Raw genomic sequence first — 24,643 nt, forward strand, 5'->3', positions numbered from 1 at the left:
CTTCCCTTCCTTCCGAATTCCCATAGTCCACACCTTGCCCATTTTACTGACTCCATGCAGTGATGTTGGAGGGTCAGGAGAACTGGGGGACTTGCTGCTTCCAAAAGGTGACAATCCATTTTGCCCACACTCTGCCCCATGAATAGTTACCTGCTCAGCTGGGTCTCCTCCAGCTGAGACCCTGTCCTATGGCTCCAGAACCAAAAGGCACCTCCTGCCCTATCCCTTAATAGCTAAACCCAGGGAAACTCCCAGACCTCAAAGGAAGAAGAGGAATGGTGACCTCTTAGGGGAATTATGCATATGCACCAAGTGGGACATCCTGGAAAATGGGGCTCCCTCCTTCCATCTCTCATCCAGCTCAGACTGTTGCTGGACCCAAGGGTTTCTGCATAGCCAAGGCAGTGCTCTAAGAACGCTGTGCCAAGCTCTGAGCTGATTCTTCAGAATCCACAGTTTGGTTTTCCGTGACTGCACGAAGAATATTTGGAACCAGTGGTAACTAGGATGGAGGTTGGCTCAAGGTGGCAAATAACTCCCCCCATAAACAGAGAACTAAATGGACTGAGACATAAGTCGATATAAACTCCATACATGAGTACAACTCCTCTTCCCTTCCCTTGGCCCAGAGGGTTGCTGAACTGGGGCATCTCATCCTTTCTCTACTGCTCCCCCTTAGCTGGCTTAAGGCACACCAGGCAGAGAATCTCCAGTTCTGCTCTCGCTGGGAGGCCTTGGGGGGCTTGATATGGAGTGTGAGGGACAGGAGAAATCTCCATTCTGGTGGCCAAAAATGCTGTTACGTTAAAGTCTTACACTGAGATACAAAAATCAATCAATCAATAAGGCGCATCCTCCAATACAGAATATAAACAAACCTCAGGTAAAACATTTCCGAGTTTTCCAACAGGTTTCTAAAGTCACTAACTGATGAAACAATGTGTTCTAACTTTTTTGTAAGTTGTAAAAGTCCTTGATATCCAGAAATTTAGATATACAGGTGGCATTCATGGGTGGGTTTGTTGTAAAATCTGTGTCTCTTGATGAGATGATGTTTGTGGAGCTGTGTTTATGAAGATTAGCCAGGGTGTTAAATAGATCTTTCCCTCTGATTTTAAGAGATCTAATTACCCATATTAACACCCATCCAAAGACCCCTGAAATGCACTCACTTGAAAGAAGTGGGTGTGGTCTTCAAGGACTCAATATAAGGAGATTCAAGGAGGCAAATTCATTCTTCTTCAGAACAGAGTGATGGTGTTTGGAGCTCACCGACTACAGTGACTTCTGAAAGCTTCCATTACCAAACTTGGAAGCCTTGATCTTGGGCTGACTTCACATTATTACTTCCCCAGCAGGCATTGATAAGACTACATATATATATTCCTTAGGTAAATACACAGTTTACATAAGAGGAGTCCATGCTACTTTCCCAAAACAAACAATAATATAATAATCTTAATTTATCAGCAAACTGAGGTAGTTTCTATGCAATGCTCTCATTTGTCAAATTTTAAAAATTACTACATTCTTTCACCCGTTTTTATGAATTATTTTGCCATCTTGTCTTGCTATATATTTTTGGAATAATTTGATGATTAATTTTAGGTCTATTATCTATGAATTCCTTGGTTGTTTATATAGATTATAAGGGCTCAGAAAGTAGTTTCCAGGGATCGGGTAATTTTTTACTTAGTGTAGATCCTAAAAATGGGTTAGGAGCATCTTGCTCTACTCATGTAAATGTGTTACAAGTGGTAATATGTGTGTATGTTAGAGAATATTTGGCAAAAGATAAGTAGATAATGCAGTAAATTATTTGAGAAAAAAATTGGTTTTGAGTGTTGGTAAATGACTCTTCAGAAACCTCTGACTTAGAGCAAGCAATAATGAATGCGTCTACAGAAAAGTGACATTTGTAACTGTGCATAAGTATCAGAAATTAGAGTGACCATTCATGTGGTATAGAAATTCAGATCAAATAAATGTTTTTTACAAAATAAAAGTTTAAAAGCATTATTTGTTTTCTGGTGTTGTCATTACATGAGAGTTACATCATTTCACAATGGGAAGGAGTTCTTGATAGTAGTTCCAAAGAACTTAGAATAATCCCTTCTCCTTAACGTTTTGTTTTTAAATACAAGGGTGTCAATAATAAAGGTAGGAGGGCAAATTTAAAAACTTACTATACTCATATAAGAAGACTGAAAGCCAACCCACTTTTACAAAGGTTAATCCTATTAACTCATATATTCAGAAATTGATTTTTAATGGTGATTTCTGTTTGAGATAAAGGATATCAAAGGAGAATATTTAGTTTGTGACTGTGTCTTGTATATGCACATTTTCATGCATTTTAATCAGTGAGTTGCAATAAAGGCATTTTCTAGATCATGCGTGAGGGACAGACGAAGTGGCATTGTGTACATTTCTTCATTTTTACAACCGTGTTTTTTTTTTTTAATTATTTATTATCTCTTATAAGGATGTTGTTTTATTAGCCATTACATCCCCAAGCTGATAGATTGTTCCTTGAACTGTAAATTTACCAGAAAATGCTTGTGGACTCAATTAACATACTTAGAGAACATGTTGCTTGCATTTTGTCTCATCTTGGAAACTTATGACTTGTGGATTTTAATTTGGTCAAAATTGTGATTTCTGGCTCCCACATTCACCAGCAGGGTAATTTTGAACAAGAAATCCTGATAGAATGGTTGTGACATTTAAATGAAATAATGAAAGTAGAAAAGCTTAATTAACTACCCTTTGTTAAGTCAATCACTGGCTGGTACTATTACTGATTGATTTTTCAGACCAATTAGGACACACTGCCTGGAGTTATAAACTGAATGAAACTCCAGATGCCCAAGCTATTTGGAAGAAACTAACACCACAACAAAACTGATTTTCTTATATACAGAAGGAAAACTGTTGGAGAGGTGGATGAATCTTGGTTAGGAAATCTTTATAGGAATTTAAAAACTGATTTTGACTGGAATATTCTTTTCTCCCACAGAGACGATTTCCTTCAGTAAAGAAATAAGCAATCACAATATCTAGCTGTTTGACAATGTGAGAACTTTGACGTGTAGACATGACCATCAAGATGTATCTTTGAATTCTGAAGGATCTAAATGTTTTTTTGGTATGGTCCACTGTATTGTGAAAGAATTATTATTTTTTTATTTTAAGTATAGGTGATTTACAATGTCACTGTTAGTTTCAGGTGTACAGCAAAGTGATTCAGCCATATATATATATATATACATATATATATATAATGTATTATTTTTCATATTCTTTTCCCTTATAGGTTATTACAAAATATTCGGTATGATTCCACGTGCTATAAGGACCTAAATATTTTAATTATGAAACATCATAAAACATCACTGATGTGCTCCCCGAGGAGCGGCGGAGAGGCGCAGGAGGAGAAAGAGGCGGGGAAGAGGAGGGGAGTCGCCCGCTCCCAAACACTCTCCGGGCGGCTGTGCGCGACGCCCGCCGCCGGGAGTCCGGACCCGGTTGCCCGCGGCCCCTTCCTTCCCGCGCCTGCAGCCCGGGAACAAAGTTGCCGAGAAACAACCGGCCGAGGGCTCAGCGGGGCGGCGCTCTGGCCTCTCTGCGCGCGCCGGTTGGGGGAGGCGGCGGCGCGGCCCGGGGGGAGGCAGCAGCAGTTGGAGGGCTTGGCCGAACGCAGTAGACGTAGCCTCGGCGCGACGGGGACGGCGGCCGAAGCGACCCGACTTCGCGGCGCCCGCACCTGAGCCGGTCCTCAGACGGCAGCCGCGGTGCCCGAGTGCTTCCCGGGGGCCCCGGGCGGCGGCGCGAGCCCCGGAGAGGAGGGGGCGGTCCTGCGCGCGGAAGAGCGGGAGGCTGGTGCCCTCCACCCCCGCATCCTACCTTCTCACCGAACTCTCTAAAAATAACTCCGGCCCGCTGGGGCCGGGAGGAGCCGCAGCCGCAGTTCCCGAGAGCAGCCGGGGAGGCGTGTGGAGCCAGTGTCCGGAGGGAGCCTTCTCGGCCGCGCGGAGCGAAGTTGGCGGAGGAAGCAGGAGCTCCCGGCCGCCGGCCGCCGCGCGACCCTCGCCCCGCCGACCCCCTGCCGCTGAAGTTTGGCTGGTTGGGCCGAGGCGGGCGGGCGGAGCGCGCAGGCCGGAGGCGGCGGCCGAGGGCGCACAGACATCCTGGCCCGGGCCGCGGGGGCAGATGGTGTCCTATGTGGAAAACAGCTTCCACCGGGCGGTGATGAAGAACCCAGCTGAGAGGACCCCCCCGGTTGCTGACTGGATAATGACGCATTCTCGTCAGCATTGGGATGGTGACTACGGGGGATCCTGCTGCCAGCCGTCTTCAGAAAAATAAGCCCTCCTGATCCTTGGGACCATCAGACACTTAGGATCTAACGCTTGAAAGAGTTGCTTCGCATGTTAGGTATTGGATGCCATTTGTTCAAATCCAAATGCTCTCCTCTGCCGCTGTTATTGTTTAATGAGGGGAGAAGAGAGTAAAATAGACTCTTCCACTGGCTGCCTTGGGACAAGGCGCAGGAATGGCACCTGGTACCGTTATTTATTTTTTTCTGATGGAGCCGTCACATCTGGGGATCGTAGATAGATTGCACATATTCATCAAACGTGTGGAAGATGGATAATAATTTTACAAGGAAAATTCATTTCACAGTGTCTCCAGAAAGCTCCTATTCTAAAGGGTTGCTTTATCAAAAACAAGGAATATCCTGCTTTGGTCGTGTTGCACTGCCTTTCATGTGCCTTCTGCGTCTGTTCGTTTTACAGTTGTCAATCAGTCAGTCTTCTGCGTCTGAAAATGCACGTTCCAGGGCTTCCCTGGTGGTGCAGTGGTTGGGAATCCGCCTGCCAGTGAAGGGGACACGGGTTCGATCCTTGGTCCGGGAAGATCCCACATGCCACGGAGCAACTAAGCCCGTGCACCACAACTACTGAGCCTGCGCTCTAGAGCCCGCAAGCCACAACTATTGAGCCCACGTGCCACAACTACTGAAGCCTGTGCACCTACAGCTGTGCTCCGCAACGTGAAGCCACCACAGTGAGAAGTCCGTGCACCACAACAAAGAGTAGCCCCCGCTCACCACAACTAGAGAAAGCCCGCGCCCAGCAACAAAGACCCAACGCAGCCAAAAATAAAGAATAAAATAAATAAATAAAAGAAAATGCACGTTCCCAGTCACAGTGTGATGGAAAAGCAAATTTCAGTGAAATGTTTCAATGCCTTTCAGTGTTTGAAGTTCCTAGTGAAATCACACATGCTGAGAACGTTAGAACCTAGCAATGTGGGTCAGAAATGTCAAAGGCCTTTAGTGGAAATTAGAGAGCGGGGGAAGTGGTGTCTTTGGTTGGTTGATTAGAATAGTAATGACTCGAATGTGTGTGTGTGTGGGTCACCAAACAAGACTTGAAGAGACAAAACCTACACTGTGTCAGCGTGTGGACTGTGCCAAAGAAATGAACTGTTAAACTTTCCTGTTTCCGTGCCGGTTGTGGAGAACAGAGTGAAAACCGACCAGCACAGAACTTGGCCTGAGTCAGAAGTGGGCCAGTTACTACTGAACGGCAACGTGAAAGCTTCACTGAGGGTCTGAAAGCAGCACATTTCCTCCCACCACACCTTCATAGATCAAGTCACCTTAGAGAAACCTACCAAACATTTTGAACGTTCGTAAGTGTCTACCCTACTAACTTTGATGCTCATTTGGTTATTACTAATGCAAACTCATGTTTATTTATTATTGTTTTAAAGAGAAAGTAGTTGGAAATGTGAATGTTTTCCATCTTTACCTGGGTTTTCAAAAATAATCTTCTAAAAGTTTGAAATTTACTCAAAAGTAAAAAAAAAAAAAAGCATCACTGATGTGGTGGGGATTACTTGACCTCTGGCAACCATTACTGGGAGCCGGATGTGGGTGACTCTTGGGACTCTAGGGTTCCATAAGGGTTCCTAGGTAAGAAAGAATGGTACACTGAATCTGAGGACATATTTCTTCTTTTATGTGAGGGGGAAGATAATCATGACTGTCTCTTGACCACTTCCCCAGTGCTGGCAGTATATAGAGAAACGTATATACTGGGTTGGGTTTGTGTGTTCCTTGATAATCACAGTGGAAAGGTGAGGTTTTTAAATACTGTTAAAATTTCCTTCATATGGAGGTGCCCAGCTTGATCCTTCACTTTTCCTGTCAGCCCTTTGTTAAACACTGGCCACATATAATGAGGGATAAATCAGGAACCTGACTATACCCAGCAACTTCCTATCTGAGAAGACCTTCCCAGTCGAAGTAAATCAATAATACTTTATTGTCATTTAAGCTTTTTCTACTTTAACCTCCTTTTATTGCTATTTAATATGAAGATACCATGAGATAAATTTTGTTGGCTCCATCTTTTTAAAAGTAAAGTCATCTCTCATGGCCGATTATCTAGAATATATGCTGTGGTTGCTCACCTGTTTTGTGAGCTGGATGTAGTTACAAAAATATATGTGTGGTGTGTATGATTCCAACTTAATGCTCTTTTTTTTTTTAACTCTCAGCTTTATTACCAAAGACACACTCTCAGACACTTCATTCAGTCCTCAATTCTTTTTTTTTTCTTTCATATAAATTTATTTATTTTTGGCTGCGTTGGGTCTTCGTTGCTGGGTGTGGGCTTTCTCTAGTTGCAGGGAGCGGGGGCTACTCTTCATTGTGGTGCGTGGGCTTCTCATTGCTGTGGCTTCTCTTGTTGCGGTGCACGGGCTCTAGGCGCGCCGGCTTCAGTAGTTTTGGCTCGCGGGCTCTAGAGCACAGGCTCAGTAGTTGTGGCTCGCGGGCTCTAGAGCGCCGGCTTCAGTATTTGTGGCTTGCAGGCTCTAGAATGCAGGCTTAGTAGTTGAGGTGCACGGGCTTTGTTGCTCCGCAGCATGTGGGATCTTCCCGGACCAGGGCTCAAACCCATGTCCCCTTGCATTGGCAGGAGGATTCTCAACCACTGCACCACCAGGGAAGCCCCAGTCCTCAATTCTTCAGAGATTTTACCTGTATATATTTTTGAAGCCACGATTGATTGATTGAAGAGCAATTAAAGGTCTTGCTTCATACAGTTCATGCCTTGGGGACCAGGCTGAGTTTTGTCTCACATTTCCTTCCTGTTCTCAGTGAAGTGACCCTTCTTCACCCAGGCTGAAGCCTCACCTTTCTTATGAGGCCTTCCTACCCCACCCCGGCCCAGGCGTTCCTGCAGACTGAAGTGCTTTGTCACCACTGCTGCTGTCTGCTTCCTTCTCCAGATTCTGAGCCCCTCACTTGCAGGACTCTCTTCGTTGGTTTTACAGCTTGAATGTCCTGCCTGTAACGGGATGGGGCTTTACGCAGTGAATGAGTTCAAGGTAAGCGTCGGAGGGACGGAGGTGGCGTTTAACTGATGAGCAGGGCTGGATGGCAGTCTGGCAAGAAACACAGGGTTGCACATCGTGGACAGACTTGGTTACGTACAATCCCCATATCAGTTGGAAATCTTCTCCCTACTCTTGTTCTAGTATAGCCTACTCACTAATTCACCCTCAGAGAGAAAATCTATTTTACAGGCAAATCGCCACTGACCCTCAGGACCAGGATAGGTCTTTCTTTATATAAACGCTGGTCTTTTCTTACATAATAGTTTAAATTGCAAGAGATAAAGGAAGTGTTCAGTGCCATATTCCCAGCAGATAATGTCTTTATCTGCAGATAAAGACAGATAATGCCCAGTGTCTGGGCACTAAAATATTTGATGAGTGAATAAATTAATAAATGAGATGAGATGATTGTCTTATTGGCAGTAGCGTTTTGATTACGGTGTGCTACTCAATAATCTTTCTTACAGTTTACATAATATACAGTTTCCTTCTAAATTACATTTCTGAAAGGAACGTAGTTTTGAAACACTTATGATACCAAAAATTTCTGATTAATAAGTGAGAATAGTCATTAAAAGAAATGTTATAAGCCACTGAAAAAGACATAAAATGAATCAGAAGAATAGGAAATGTTGAAGAGAATATGGAATAAAACAATTACTTCGGCCAGTGGTTCTCAGTTTGGTTCCAATTCAAACAGTATCATCATCACCTGAACCTTGTTAGAAATTCAAATTCTTGGCTTACACCCAAGACCTCCTGAATCAAAAGTCATGTGAGTGGGACCTGAAATCTGTAGTTTATCAGTCATTCCAGGTAATTCTGATGACTTCTAACGTTTGAGAAACCCTGAATTAGGCTGATTTACAAAGAAACAAAGACTTAGGAAATTTCTTACTTCTCAGATCTAAAGTATCACTAGACACAAATTGATTCATTACCATTGATTAACTATAAAGAAAAAAGCATAAAGATGACGATTAAGTTTTTTTTAATTTATTTTATTTATTTTTGGCTGCGTTGGGTCTTCGTTGCTGGGCAGGGGGCTTTCTCTAGTTGCGACGAGCGGGGGCTACTCTTCCTTGTGGTACACAGGCTTCTCATTGCAGTGGCTTCTCTTGTTGCAGAGCACGGGCTCTAGGCGCACAGGCTTCAGTAGTTGTGGCACACGGGCTCAGTAAATGTGGCTCGTGGGCTCTAGAGCGCAGGCTCAGGAGTTGTGGCGCACGGGCTTAGTTTTTCCGGGGCATGTGGGATCCTACTAGACCAGGGCTCGAACCCGTGTTCCCTGCATTGGCAGGCAGATTCCCAACCACTGCGCCACCAGGGAAGCCCAAAGATTAAGTTCTTAAAGAGAATGTTGAGGATTCCAAAAATAAATTTGAATAACAGATTATTTTGTGGACAACACACATAGTCATATTTCTTGAATTGCTGACTACTTAAACTACACTTTTTGTTTTTTGGTCTGGGGAAATACAGGAAGCAGACAATATTTTAAAAAATTCCATATGTAGTTAGGTATAAAACTAATGAATTTAATTTATTTCTTGAAAATTATTCAGAAAAGACATACAATCAGATTTGTAGGAATGTTATTTTTGGAATAACATTTTATTGGAATAATTTGGAGGAATGTTATTTTGTACTTAAAATTCTGAATATATGTGGTATGAAGGGATGATTTCAACCTGTTATATAGGCAGCACAGGACACTGAACCCTGAGAAAGAGGAAACAAATGAGGGAAACCCAGTGATAGACCCACCTTACTGCCTGAAGATTTCTAGGTCACAACACAGGGTGGGGGCACCCTGAGTGTAGATGCGAGTTCAGGGAGGTCAAGGTGGTTGGAGTTCCCAGGACTGAAGCCTGCTTGAGGGTAAAGCTGCACAGAGAGACAGAGACAGAGACAGACATCTCTAGGGGGCCCCAAACGTGGAGTGTGCAGCTGAATGCCGGTCAATTAATGTTTGTGAGGAAATATTCCAGGTCAAGAAAAGAGGACCCAAAGAGAACCAGTAGAACAATCCTGCATCTCACACAGGGCTGGGAATAGTTGTTTCCTCATTCACAATGGGAAATCCTTGAACTACATGGGATATAGGGGAGAGGACGCGCAAGGGGATTGCCCCTCTGGTGGGGAAATCAAGCCCAGATTAAAGACTTCTCTCTCCCCACTAACAGAGTTTAAAAGCACGCTTTGCAAGTCAAGATTTGTTCCAGAGTTAACCCCACTTCTACACTCCTGTGCAACCATGCCTTCTGTGGCACAAAGAGGCAAAGACAACAGAGAAATTAAAGGCGGTTCCACCCGCACTCTTCAAGTAACAGACACCCCTTCTCACAATTACTCTGGCCTGAAGGAAGGGCTCTCCCAGGGCCACTGGTGCCCATGCCACTGGCACCACTCTGCCATTTTGCTGTTGCTACACAGCGCAGCTTCATGACTGAGCGTGGTCTTGGGTCAGGGGTGGGAGAGAAAACAAGAAAAAAATGAGACTCCCCACCTCCACACTTTTCTGTTTTCAGGGGCCTCTTTGCTGATCCTCTGACGGGAAAGAGAGGGTCTCTTGGAGTTTTTCTGTGAGTTCCTGCTGTGTAGTTCAGAGACTGGGGACTTTCTTTGGTCCCGGAGTAAAGGCAGGAAAGAAAAGAGCCATAGGAAAACCAAATTTTTGTCACTCAGTTCTTTGAGATTATAATTCATTAGACTGATGCGCCACCTGTGCAAGCACCAGGCTGACCTGGCTCTGCTCAGAGACACCCTCTGGTCTGAGTCTTCTTGTCCCTGACAGTCGATCACTCTCCCCAGCCTCTGCCACCCCCTGCCCTGCTGTGGAGCCATCGGGCTCACGTGAGCTTTCCGCATGTATCGGAGCAGTGGGCTATGGCAGTCTGGCCTCTGTCAGAGATCAGGACTTCTCCTGATGTGCGGCTGGGTAAACTACAGCAATGCCTCTCCCACCCCGCTCAGATGCCTCCCCAGTCCAAGAAGCCTGTGCATTCTACAGCCAGCTCTTCCCCGGGCCCTGGCAGCCCTTGGTCCAATGCAGAGCTGCGATGTGAAGTATGCTTCATGGGGCTGGAGTGTTTGCTAGGCTCAGGCTGGGCACGTGTTGGGGCAGTTTCAATCTGCCATTTCTGCCCTGCCAAGGGAGCCAGCAGGCACACACATACTCCTCACAAGCAGAGCCCAGGCTTCCCACATCCCTCCTGCTAGTCCCAGAGCAACTCCAATCAGCCAAAGGAGCTAGTCTTCCCTACACAATATTATACACTAAATGGTCCAAAAGGGTTGTTTATGTACTTCTTAATGAAAAAAGTTTAATGAGAGAGCTTAAGACTTTAAATAGAATGTTGGGGATTCAGAAAATTAGTGAAACATTTTGGAAAATAGATTATTTTCATGGAAGATATACACAGTTATATTTTTTGAGTCATTTGCTTACTATAAAAAGAAGAAAACCTACTTTCTTTAGTTTAGAAAATACAGGAAACAAACAATAGCCAAAAAATACTCTAGATGTAAGTAGGTAAAACGTTAGTGAGTTCAATTTACTTTCTAGAAGATTAGTCAGAAAAGACTTTGTAATCATATATGCATTATTGGATTATTTAAATTTCTGGGAATACAGCCCTAAAATGAGAGGATTCTAAGTGATTACTGTATACATACAAATTTTACACTAGACACGGGTATCAGCAATTTTACACTAGACATGGATATCAGCAATATTAAAGCAGTGTCCTTTCCTGGGTCAAAATATCAAGTACATATTCTGAGATGTCAGTAGCAGATGTTATGATCTCAGGACGCTGTAACAATTAAGCCATGGTCCATTGGCACAAGATGGAGAAAATGACCACAGGAACCAAAGAGAAAGCCTCAAACTCACCTGATGTATGAATGTCTGATTGATGCCTGAACAGGCACGCATTGCATGTGGGTGTAAAATAGACTTCTCAATAAGTCTGCTGTGGTATTTACCTAATGCCATCCACGAAAATCAATTTCATGTGGATTGAGTTCAATGGGAAAGACAAATTCATCATTTTAAAAGGAGTGAATATTAAAAGAAAACCTTTTTGACCCTTTGTTACACAGTGATTTCCTAATAAAGAAACAAAAACCACAAGTTGAATAAGAAAAATGATCAATTAACTACAAACATTAAGCATTTCTGTTATCAAAAGTCATCTTAATGGAAGAGAAATGCTGGGAAAAACACTGTAATCCATAAAACTAGCAAAGGATAAGTGACCAGAATATACCAAGAGACCTGAAAATCTATAAGACCAATATAAGCCCACTACCCCAAGCACAGAAGGACAAAGAATAAGTTCACAGGAAAGAAAGGCAGATATACATAAAAAGATGCTCAAACTCATAGGAAATCAGAGAAATAAAAATTAAAATCACAATCACTACCTTCAGATATTTTTTAAATTAACATAATATTATGTTATTTTAATAACATTAAAATAATATTTTTAAAAAATATTAAGCTCTGGTGATGACAAGAGGAACGCAAAATATCTCATGTTATGGGAGTAAAAATTGGTACAATTCTCTTGGAAATCAATCTCTAGTGAAATTCAAGTTGAACATATTTAGAATCCTGATTGAATAATCTAGACAAGAACAAGTGCTATATGTGGCAGGTACAAATTGGTCATAACAACATAATATACAATCACCAAAATAATAATAAAAAAGAAACTCTGGACAATCTCTATTCCATTACTGGTGAAACGGCTAAGTAAATCTAAGTATAGCCTCATTAAAGAACGTCATATGTCCGATTTCAAACTATATTCCAAAGCTACAGTAATCAAAGTGATATGGTACTGGCATAAAAAGGTACATAGACCAATAGAACAGGATTGAGAGCCAGGAAATTAACCTGTGCCTATACAGTCAACTAATCTTTGACAAGACCAAGAACACACAGTGAGGAAATGATAGGTTGTTCAGTACATGATGTTGGGAGACTTTGAAGTTCCTTCCTGCATAGGGCAGTGCTTAGGTGTTACCAGGGTTAAGAAGTGCTCAAAGGAATTAGGAAAGCTCTTGGACGTTCCCAGTGGTCCAGTGGTTAAGAATCCAGGCTTCCACCGTAGGGGGTGTGGGTTCAACCCCTGGTCAGGGAACTACGATCCCACATGCCTAGCAGCCCTGCCCCCCAGAAAAACAAAAACAAAGGAAAGCTCTTATCCAAAGCACTGGGTGGTGCTTAGCAATACTGAAGCAATCCTGACTGCAGGCTTCTAAAACACTGGGCCCACGAGGGTTGGGTGATCCAGTGCCACGGGTCCTTAGCCCCTGAATGGGAATATCTAAACCTGGGAGTCACCTAGCAAGGCAGGGTCCTGATGGACCGTAGTGACCATGATCCTGGAATTCTCACCCCTCTTCCTTCTTGACCCAGCACTGACTCATTTGCCTCAAAGGTCATGGGATTCCTCCTCTTCTAAGTCAGATCAATGCTTAGTAACCACCCAGAAGAGCTTCTCTTTCCAGTGGGTACTTCCTGCCATGGGGATGGAATAGAGGGGGAACACTCATCCCACATCACCCTTTGCTGGGACCCACAGCTTACAGTGCAACCAGGGCTTAGAATCTAGTTTCCAGAAACTCAAATGGAAGCCCCCACTGCAACATCATCAAAACCTGGCATACGTCATTTATTCAGCAAAACAAATATCTAGCAAAGGCCAATGTTGATAAACTTGACAGTCTAGATGAAATGGGTAAATTCATTGGAAGATACACACTACTAAAGCCCACTAAGATAAAAGTAAGTAAAATGAATAGCTGGATATCCATTAACAGAATTGAATCTGTAATTTAATAAATTACTCTCAGACTTCTCTTTTGAGCAAAAATGAAGCAGCAGGGATGGGATTTGCTCTTCTATCTTAAACAAGGACAACCCAGAAATGTGACATATAAAGGCAACAGTTTTCAGACATTTGACAATAAGCATCACAGGAGAGTAAACTTAGAGAGAGGGACCAAAGGAAGGGAGCCTTATGACAGTCCCATTTTACTGCCTGGAGATTTCTAGACTTGTCACAGGGAGGGGGAACCCAGACAGAGCCCAGTGGTCTCCCCGAGTTGAAGAGACAGGGTTGGAAGTTCAGTAAAACCAAGGTGGCTGGAGTTCCCAGGATTGAGTACTAGTTGAGGGTAGAGTTGCACAGAAGAGAGCTCCAGAGAGCTCCCACAGCAGGAGCCTACATCTGAGTACAGATCAGTGAATGCTTGTGAGGAAAATATCCAAGATCAAGGAAAGAACCACCCCAAAGGGGTAGATGGAACAATACCTCAGGTCACACAGGGCTGGGAATAGTTCCCACTATCCAGAGTGAAAAATCCTCACGGTACAGGGCATAGCTTTTAGAACACTCAGGGGGCAGGGGGGTTGGTATTGTCCCAGTGGTGGGGAAAATCCAGCCCAGATTAAAGACTTCTCTGCTTTCTCCTTACACCATTTATAAGCAAGCCTCGAAAACCGGAGATTCTTCCAGAGTTAACACCACCTTCTGCCCCTATAGGACTGTGGTGGTCCTCAAGTCAAAGCAACAATAGAAAACACTTAAGAAGATTTCACGCACACACCCCACTTTGGACAGTAGGGGTCTCTTTCTGCAGTTCCTCTGGAAAAAGGAGAAAAGGGCTCTCTTGGGACAAAGCGTCCCCATCTGCCATTTTACTGTTGCCACTCACTGTGCCTTTCTGACTGTGGCTGATCCTGGGGCGGCACTGGAAGAGAAGAAGAGAGGATGAAAAGAAAAAAGTGATTTCCCCTCACACTTTCCTGTTTGCGGGACCCTCTTTTCCTGGTCCCCTGACTAGAAACCAGGTGTTTATGTTTGAGCTTCTGCTGCATGCGCATGCTGTGCAGATCAGAGAACTGAGTCTTCCTTCAGTTCAGTCAATGCCAGGAAGGAGAAGAGGAAAAATAATTCCACCAACTCACCTCCACTGTGGGTAATTATTCAAGTCTTAACTTCTCTCCTCATTTCACTTTCTAGTTTTAATTTTTCACATTCCTCACATGGCTAATTTTTATGGTCAGTTCAAATCTGTAAGTGAGACAGACTATGGAGAATTTCTTCCATTTTGGCCAGTGCCAGAGTCAATACAAAACTTTTCAGTATGCAACAATTCTGGGACTCCTTCCAAAGATGAGGGCATTATTAGATTGCTTTAAATCCCTAAGCAAATATCTGGAAATCTAGTTATAATTTCTTTTCCACTACAACTTCATAGAAATACACATAATCCCCAAATTCTTCCCTAAGCAACTTCTCTTTGAAGAGAGAGAGCAAAAGTTGGAGAGATATACTCCAATAAAGATGTAAAAAAAAAAAAGATGGAGAGATAGAAGGAGAAAGTGGAGTGAGGAGAGAAAGATTGATTCTTCTAAAATAGAAGAAAAAGAAAAAATTGTTTTTCCTTATGATAAGCTCTGCTAGAATCTACTCTTTTAACAGCTTTCCTATCTATCATACATCAGTGTTAACTAGAGTCATTATGCTGGACAACACAACCCCAAAGAGACTGATTTCAATGTCTGATCACTTTACAAAGTTGTAAGATCTAAGTCAGTGACACTCTCTGAAATGAAATTTGACTGTTAACAGCTTGGATGTTTTGTGCCTGTAAGAAATAAAGTTTATTGTCCATCCTTGAAAATGTATATTCAAGGTATTTTCACTCTACATATCTTCCTTAAAAGTACTGCAGTATCCAAGTATCTAGGTCTTATTATCTATACTACTACCACTCTGATAAAATATGTGTATGTTCCTAAAAATCTCTGTTCATCATTGAGAGCTACTAATAGCAACATTGAGGAATCAAGTCATACACAGTCTATATTTTGCTAGTTAAAATGAATTTCTGAGCCATGTACCTGAACAATAACTTAATTCACATCTTTAATATTTCTCATCACATCTTGAGCTGCTAATTGTGTCTACATTATAGTAACTTTTTTTCCTTATATAGCCTTTGCTCTTAATAATTTTCCTACACATTCATTCATTTGTTCCAATATATTTTTGATGTCTCTCATATCCTTAACCTGGTGTTTCATCCCTGGAATGTGGCTGGGAAGAGGACTAATGTTGGCCTTCACTTCTTGCAGTCTGCAAACTAGAAAAGAAGACCCAAAATCTATTGTGAGTTTTACAAAGAGAAAGAATAAGCTGTTCTTGAGGTCATATTATAATGGACCTAATCTAGTTTGGTAAACTGAGGATTACAAGAGGAATAGGATTTAGCCAGATGAGTGCAGGGAGAAGAGAATTCTACGCTGCCCTTGAGTCTTGACAAGGACTCTCTGGAAGGAGAAGCCTCTGTGCTTTCTGTTCATGCATTTGGCTGAGTTTCCACACCCATGTATTCTTTAATCTCTAGCAACTTCAGATGGCAAATGAAAAGTACATGTATCCTACCCAGTAAAATAAAAGAGATTACTTTTATTTAAATAAAACAGAAAAGACAAATGTACATCGTTAACATTATCACCATTTAGAAAATAACGCAGCCATGATATCTCCTGAAGGTAAAATGAAGTTAAACACAGTGAAGTATAATTGATTTTCCCCATTCTAGAAGTCACCTGGATAGAAGACCCTCAGCTATTAGAACTGCCGAGACCTTGGTCAGGTTTGTGAGCTGTTCCTGATCATTTGGGTCCACACCAAATGAAAGGTCTGAGAGGGAAAGAGAAAGAGCGTGAGAGGAAATTACAAATGAGGGAACTTCTGGCAACATTAATAAAGCTTATTATACCACATTCATAATCTAGAAACACCCCTATCCAGCCCTGGGGTCTTTGGATATAATGGGGTAAGAGTGGGAATGTAGAAAAGAGACTGAAATGGTCCTCCACGCTGACACACAGAAGTAGAAAAATATCCTCAGAGTTAAGTAGCATATCATTCCTACTTGTCCAGGATTCCTTGCAAAGTCCTATAATCCAGTTACGAGAGTTTCCCACATTCACCTCCCAGTAATGTTTGCCAGTGGTGAAGGTCTGAGCACCCCATGAAGGAGTATTCTCTGAACTTGCTGGATTACGGGGCACGTCTTGATGGTCAGGACTGCACTGCAAACGTCTCAGGTCTTCAGTCAGAGCCACATGACAATTTCTTATTTTATGATCCAACGTAACATACACTTCAGTAAAAAGAAAACAGCAAAGTCAAAGAACAGAGTTTTAAAGTTCTGAGGGACGGACAAGTGTGGTGGTATTGTGGCAGAGGTCTAGCAACCAAATCTCTGGAACAAAGCAAAGCTGGTTTGTCTTATTTGCTGGGAATATTCCAGCCCACCGTGACCATTTTCAAGGTGCCAGCCATTTAGTAATTGCTCCTAAAATTCTGGAACTTGTAACAATTCGCTCGCATGAGTGTGTCAGTACGAGCTAGCTCCAGAACACCCCTTTACCAAAGGTGACTAGACAGAGTGTGTCACTGGAAATCCAGAGAAAGAACAGGAAGGGCTTCTTGTCTATCTAAAGAGCCAGAAAATCTCTAATCGTACAACTAGATGAAGGAAAATTTTGAGAATACATAAAGATGTGGGATATCAGCCTCTGGCTTATTTTTACTAACTAACTCCTCAAAAACTGGGGAGTTCATTCATAGATGTCAAGAAAATAGCAAAAAAACAACAAAACAAAAAAAGAAAATAGCAAAATGGCCCTTAATTCACTTAAGTCCTCTCATTAATCCACTGTCACAAAATAAAATAGTAACAAATATATTATACATTATACTTTAAATATGATATTGTTTTTCTTTTTAGTCCTAAATAGTGATCACATTGCTTAACATTTAAGCAAGCAAAAATAAAATAAACCAAAAACCCATCTGTGCCATTTTTTAGAAGTGATTTCTCTCTTAGGATTTCTAATGGAGCCACCACTGAATCAGAATCCAACTCATCCCATCTCAGGCCTGCTTCTCCTTTGTCTGCCAGGCTCACCCTTCAGTTGCATTTGTCTTAAGGGGCCCTCTATGCAACAAATCATGGGTTCAATTTGTTTTATGGTTGTACTTGTTGTATATAAAAATACTTTTAAGCTTTTTAAAAGTCTTGTGATTTTTCAAATGTAATTATTACATTCAATATTCAGATAAACATTTAAATAACAACATTAAGGTGATTCTAAGAATCTGAATATCCGCATATAACCACAGTTAACTACAAGATGAAATACACTGAATGGATATGCAGTTTTATAGGGCAGAGTGTTCTTTTTTTTAAATTTTAACTCACCACAAGTAACTATATAAGAAACTGTCATATGCGATTGATTGTTTTTGACAGGCTTCAGTTAGCTTTCTGACTGATAATTAACAATAAATTATAAAGTTAGTTATAAAGCAGTGCCTGCTTCCCTGTTCTCTGCAAAGAACAGACAGAGCAATGAAGAGAGATCACCAGCACGTATCTAGTCGTGAAGGAAATATTACTGCCTTCACCCAGAGAGCTGCCTCTTACCTCGGAAGTTGTTAAGCCTTTCCAACATCCCAGTGATGGCCCATGTACTGAGCTGTGGGTCCATAGGCTGAGGAATGTACAGCTGCATTAACTGACTCCTGTAAAAAAAAAAAAAAGACCCACTTACTAACAGGCCCAAAGGTACCATTAGCAGTCCACTGATGGGGCTGCATCAGAATCCTCATAATTAGGTATGAAGGGTGTGAATTTAACTCCTCAGATGGAGGAACACTACAGTTGCTATTATATTTTACAATCTGTTTCCCTGCTCTTAGCATATCAATCTTAGTAGAATATGTCACCTCAATCATAATTGTGTCTGTTTCCTCTCTTCTAGCTTCCCTAGGGGATCCACACAGCAATTCTCATTTAATTCCTGAAATCTAATAGGTGGCAAATAGTTAGAATTTGCCATCTGATACATATGGATCCTCAGCACTATCGTATGTTCTTTCTTGATGATTCTACCTCCCTCCTCGTCTCAGCATCCGTCTACCTGCTGCCTCTCTGAGCTTATCTGCCTTTCCCATAGATGACCAGGAATAATCCTCAAATATCGATAATTAGAATTTGGAAATTAGGGGGGCAGCAAAAATAGTTGTCTCTTTGCAACTTCTACAGTAAGGCTTGCAACTGAAACTACACTCCCCTTAACCCTACTTTCACCTAAGGGTAGACTATATAAAACCTGGCAGACTTTTAGAGAAGGAAGGAATAAACGCAGACAGAAAGAAACTTCTCATTAAAAAGGGAGGGTCCATCTCAACAGAAATAGCCTGATCATTATCACAATTACCATGATTTGAATAGGGGGCAAACTTACCTTTTCATTGTGTCTCCCACACCCTGTAAAGAGAAAGAAAGGAAGGCTTAGCTTTCAGCAAAAGCTCTCCTGTTTAGTCTAGTTTGAGGATATGAGATTATACTGGGAAATTCACTATCTCCAGTTTTCTTCCTTGGGGAAAATCATTTGCCATTTCCCTTATCCTTAAAAAGATGAAACCCAGTCTCACATTTACATACAGTTGATAAAATCATACTCTTATAAAATTGAAAGTCAGAAGATGTTCTTAGGGTGCACGAATGGCTGTGCTTTGTTGTAATCTACAGCAGGATTCACAGCGTTCCGCAAAGTTCTTATAAGGGTATGAAAGCTAGAACTTCACAACAGAAAGAAGGCATACATCCCATATTCACACATATTACCAAGTACACATACAAAGTTAAATTATCTGCTCACAAGCTGCTCTCTTGCAGCTGGTCAGAAACTGTAAATATAGTCGTCCCTGAGTATATGAGGCGAATTCATTCCAGGGCCCCTTGTATACCAAAATCCATGGATGCTCAAAACTCTTATATAAAATGGCACAGTATTTCCATATAATGTATGCACAATTTCCTGTATGCTTTAATCACCTCTAGATTACTTATAATACCTAATGTAATGTAAATGCTGTGTAAACAGTTGTCAGCATTGACAAATGAAAGTTCTGCTTTTTGGAAATTTCTGGGTTTTTAAAAAATATATATTTTCCACCGGCAGTTGGTTGAATCCCCGGATGTGAAACCTATAGGGATATGGAAGGCTAACTGTATAGTAGAGGAATAGAACAAGAAGGTTTGGGAGATTTTCTTCTGGATGTGTTACTTGAACCTTTCCACACAGTTATCCTTCTTCCATATAAGGCGAAAGTGATGTTTCGTCTCCAGATTATACTGGAGGAGCAAAACTCGCCATCATAGAGGCAGAAGAAGAATCTGGACTTTGGAACCAGAAAAATAATGGAGGCCAAAAAGGATATAACTCCAGTGGATATAAATGCTTTCCAAGCAGGCTGGTGTTCAGCACCCTAACGTCCTTCCTTAGTCCTTACCTGGAGCATGTCCACGTCTGCTTTAAGGCACAGTTCCTTCAGCTCCTCATATATTCTTCTCAGGAGTTTCCCCATATGAACCATTCTGGCTACATTTCTCCTGAGTCGCTGAAAAACAATCTTGCCTTCAATTGCCAACATCTCTAAATGTTTTTGCTTTTCTTCCTGGAGATATTGATATACCTTAGGGTATTCAGCTCCTATCATCACCATCCGTAGATTTACAAAACCCTGCAGTGACATTGGATTCATTAGATCATGTATCTGGATGGTTTTATTCTTCTCTTATCATCTATTGTCTACATGTTATGTATAGAATACTTGTCTTAGTTTGTTTGGGCTACTATAACAAAAGCACAATAGATTGTATAACTTATAAATAACAGAATTTACTTCACACAGTTCAGTAAGGTGGGAAATCCAAGATCAGTGCCAGCAGATTTGGTGTATGGTGAGAGCCACTGACTAGATAGCTATCTTTTTTTTTTTTTTTTTTTGCTTAATAATGATTAAAATATATTCCACTTTACAAAGCACATTCACATACTTGGTTTTCACTTTTTTACCATATGCATGTATCTTTTTTATTGAAGTGTAGTTGATTTACAATATTGTATTAATTTCAGGTATACAGCAAAGTGATTTGGTTATACATACATATATATATGCATATATCTATATTCTGTTTTTTCCCAATTCTTTTCCATTATAGGTTATTTCAAGATATTGAATATAGTTCCCTGTGCTATAAAGTAGGTCCTTGTTGTTTATCTATTTTATATATAGTAGTGTGTATATGTTAATCCCAAACTCCTAATTTATCCTTCCCCCACTTTCCCCTTTGGTAACCATAAGTTTTTTTCTATGCCTGTCGGTCGATTTCTGGTTTGTAAATAAGTTCATTTGTATCATTTTTATTTTTAGATTCCACATATAAGTGATATCATATGATATTTGTCTTTCTCTGACTTAATTCCCGTAATATGGTAATCTCTAGGTCCATCCATGTTGTTGCAAATGGCATTATTTCATCCTTTTTCGTGGCTGAGTAGTATTCCATTGTATAAGTATACTACGTCTTCTTTATCCATTCATCTGCTGATGGACATTTAGGTTGCTTCCATGTCTTGACTAGATAGTCATCTTTTGGTTGTGTCCTCACATGGCAGGAGGGGCAAGCCTCCACAGGGCTTCTTTTATGAGAATCCCACTCATAAGGACTCTGCCTTCATGACCTACTCACCTCCCAAAGGCACGACCTCCTAACACCATCACTTTGGGGGTTAGAATTTCAACATTTGAACTTGGTGGGGGGGTGAGGGGGGAACCCAAACTTTTGGACCATACCTTCTGTTTTCTCTGCTCCAGAAGGATGGGTTCTCAGAGAACTGCTGGTTCACTCCCTTCGCTTCTTTAGGTCTCTACCCTGATGTAACGTTCATAATGAGTCTTCCCTGACCAGCATACTTTCTCTCCAAGCCTGTTCTATTTATACACATCTCTGCTTTAATTTTCTCCCAAGAACTTACAAATGTGAGATATTATAAATGCTACTCTTTTTTTTTTGTTACATGACTTCTCTTACTAGATTATAACCAACTGAGGTCAGTGATTTTTGTCCATTTCTGTATCTTTTTGTGAGCCTAGAACAGTGAGCAATGCATCATATGCCCTCCTATGAATGAGTGGTTTATTAGGAAATCCATCCTAATGATCAAGATAATTTTATTATTGCCTTTGGTATTTTCACAGCACTGTATACAGATTTCTGTTCAATGACATATTCTATACCATAGCCTGTTGATATGTCTTCTTTAGAAGTGATTGAGTTCTTTGAAAATAAAAATGTAGTTTATTTTTATTAAACCTTCAGTTTCAGGTTCCCAGTTCATATATTTGAATCAATGAACGATACAACCCCAAATCCTTAGGTAGACGTTCACAATCTTGCCATGGTTATAATTACATTTCTAGCCATAACTCTCACTGCCTGCTTCATGCCCTATGTACTAATTAACAGGAGCTACTTGCAGGTCCCAGACAATTCCATGATTTGTCTCATTTTTAGCTTTCTTGTCCCTTAGGTGTCTGTGTCATAAACACCCATGAATTTACAGATTCTACTAACACATTAGCATTGGGATGATGTTTACTTGTTTGAGAAGCTTTTCTTAACATTCAAAGTTTATTAATCTCCTACAGAACTCTATTTTTACCTCCATCCCAGTGACCATTGCATTTTGTTTTGTGATACTGCATTTTCTTGTCCCTGCTAAAGTACAATATTAGTGGTAGACATTGCTTTATCAAGAAAATCAGGAAAAATCTTTTAGTTACATTTTGGGTTCATTCAACATGAAATCCTATATTGAAGGTCATGTATGTAGCTCTCTCTGATCACTCACTCAGGGGACATTATGATTTAATTCAAGTTCTTCCACTGTAAGTTAAAAGGATATTTGTCCAAGCTGCTTCCAGTGGATACAGGGTCTACTGCTTACCTCCCATACTCTGAATATGTTGGTCACTTTTTTTATATTTCTCTGATTTTCTTTTTTCTTTTTCCAAATAGATTTCATTTGCATCAGAAGGTTCTCCTGCAAAATAACCATAAATTGGAGTACTAGAAAAGCAAAGGTAGTACATTTCAGATACTTAAAAGAAGATAGAAGGGTATGAACATGGGACAAACAGTAAAGAGAGCAGAGATGTCAGTGATTTTCCTTGGGAACACTAACTGATAAATCTGAGAGATCAACCAAAAATAGAATGCCTAAATTTAGAAAATGTAATCTATTATCTGAGGAATCTAACACTGATATTGTAGTAACCTGGTCAATTTTCAGAAGTGAATCTTGCTTTATATTTAATCGTGAAATATTAGCCCTCAGTTTTCCTAAGGCACTATAAGAAAATATTGGCCAGTGTTTCTAAATCTGCTATAATTAGAACAGGATCATCGTAATCATAGTTGTAGGAGCCAATGACTGTTACTGAAACTAGAGATTTATCCAGCACGTTACTTACACTGAAATACCAGCACCCTAATTCTCATCAATTTCATCATCATTCCTGTCTTTCAGCCCAACAGAATTTAAACTTCAGGAGAACAAGAATGTTGTCTAGTTTCTTCACTGCTTTATCCCTAGATTTCAGAATAGTGCCTGGCACATGGTGTTCAGAAATTCGATTTGTTTCCTACATAAAATAATAATAACAATCAACGTATTTGCCTCATTGCCTATCAGATACAGGGTCGTCCACATTTCAAAGGCATTCAGAGATATCACTTACCCTGTAGCGCTCTGCAACCTGCTTTACTGGATAGTGTTCATGCGTGGCATGCTCTGGGGAATGAGAGCAGAACAAACACAGCAGGCTCTTGTCAGTTTGACAGAAGTAGAGCTTTATCACTTGGTGTACGCTACACATCTGCTTGGCAGAGCTAGGTAACTGGCAGACAACTGATCCTCTGGTAGGAAGAACACGCTCCTTAGCAAAAATAGTGCTTTTGAAGTCCATTTTCGGAGATACTGCCTTGCACACAGGACAGCAAGGAGCTGTTTGGACATCTTCCCACAAGAGACAGAGGCAAGGAGTACAAAATCTGTGCCCACAGCTAATGGTGACAGGGTCTGTGAAATTGTCCTTGCAGATGGAGCAGATGAACTCACTGGGGAAACACTGCGTGAAAGCAGATTCCATGTTTCTGAGAAAATAAAAGGAAAGGACATTCTTTACCCTTGGCATGTGAGTTGAGCTTTGAGCCTTCTCTCACTAATACACATATGTACTGTAGGAGGACAGGCCATGTTTTGAATAGGATGGCGAGGCACAAAGAGAGTCCTAAAGACTGGTAAAATGCATTATTATTTTCTTACAGTGGCCTCCAGCACTACTTCTCATTTCCCTATTAGAAATCCAGGATTTTTCACATATATTATCTCTCTTTCAAAGACAAAGAAATCAGAGGTTCTGGGCTCATTCATAGGCAGTGGGTCATATTGTGTCCAAAACTATCACAATTTTCCCCTTTTTTCCTCTCTCTGATTGGTTAGCACAGGGTATTTGTTCCAATTCTGGCAAATGAAATAAAAAACTAAGACTCCTAGGACAATTCCAGAAAAGATTTTCTTGCTTCAGAAGAGATGCGTGGAATTTTTTAAAAAAACCTGTCTTTTCTGTTTCTGGACATTTTTTGGATACAATACCCATTTGCATAGCCATCTTGTGGTCACAACGTGAACTAGCCTAAGGAGAAAAGACAATAGTCTAAGGATAACAAAAAAGACGGAAAGAAACTGCGTTCTTAACAATGACATTGAACAATAGTTAACCTAATTCTGGAGACGCCGATTTCTGACTAAATTAACACAAATCCCTATACTAAAGACCTAACAGAAGAAAGTTTGTGCTCACTACTGCATAAATAAAGAACTTAGCACAGTATCTACTGTCATATGTGATATGTCAGGGGTTCAACAAAAATTATGAGGCATATCATAAGGCAAGAAAAATGTAGTCTGAACAGGCAAAGCAGTCATCAGAACCAGACTTAGATACAACACAGTTGTTAGAACCATCAGACAAAGAATTTAAAATAACTGTGATTAGAATGTTAAAGGCTTTTATAAAAAATGTAGACAACATGCAAGATAGGTAATTTCAGGAGAGGGATGAAAACTATAAGACAATCAGATAGGCTAGATATAATATATGCAGAGAATTTTGTGTTTGCGTTCAGGAGTAGATGCAATACAAGAAAGAAAAGTATCAGTGACCATAATGGTAGGTCAATATAAAATACCAAAACTAAACACAGAGAAGAAAAA

At 41.0% G+C, this 24,643-nt stretch overlaps 1 protein-coding gene across 1 annotated transcript; it reads right to left on the reverse strand.

The window, feature by feature from the left end:
• Window positions 1-15,620: 15,620 nt before the first annotated feature.
• LOC149748793 (tripartite motif-containing protein 77-like) lies at window positions 15,621-23,333 on the reverse strand. The gene is made up of 5 exons (XM_089915882.1): window positions 23,106-23,333; window positions 19,812-19,976; window positions 18,761-18,783; window positions 17,938-18,035; window positions 15,621-16,635 (listed from the first exon to the last, which is right to left on the reverse strand). The coding sequence occupies exons 1-5, from the start codon at window positions 23,331-23,333 to the stop codon at window positions 16,115-16,117; spliced, it is 1,035 nt and encodes a 344-aa protein (XP_089772008.1). The 3' UTR covers window positions 15,621-16,114.
• Between the last annotated feature and the right edge of the window lie 1,310 nt (window positions 23,334-24,643).

The sequence above is a fragment of the Delphinapterus leucas genome, chromosome 7, assembly GCF_059928025.1.
Source record: "Delphinapterus leucas isolate spDelLeu-1000000601 "Yukka" chromosome 7, BTC_Dleu_Yukka2, whole genome shotgun sequence".
Classification (NCBI taxonomy): Eukaryota; Metazoa; Chordata; class Mammalia; order Artiodactyla; family Monodontidae; genus Delphinapterus; species Delphinapterus leucas.

What these genes read in the sequence shown, in the direction of transcription:
- LOC149748793 (XM_089915882.1), bottom strand. Translation starts at nt 23,333, where the DNA reads ATGGACTTCAAAAGCACTATTTTTGCTAAGGAGCGTGTTCTTCCTACC. An exon ending in CAGACGTGGACATGCTCCAG is followed by an intron (nt 18,784 to 19,811) that starts GTAAGGACTAAG and finishes TTCTCTTTACAG; the next exon opens with GGTGTGGGAGACACAATGAA. An exon ending in AAGGCTTAACAACTTCCGAG is followed by an intron (nt 16,636 to 17,937) that starts GTAAGAGGCAGC and finishes ACTCTGTTCTTT; the next exon opens with GACTTTGCTGTTTTCTTTTT.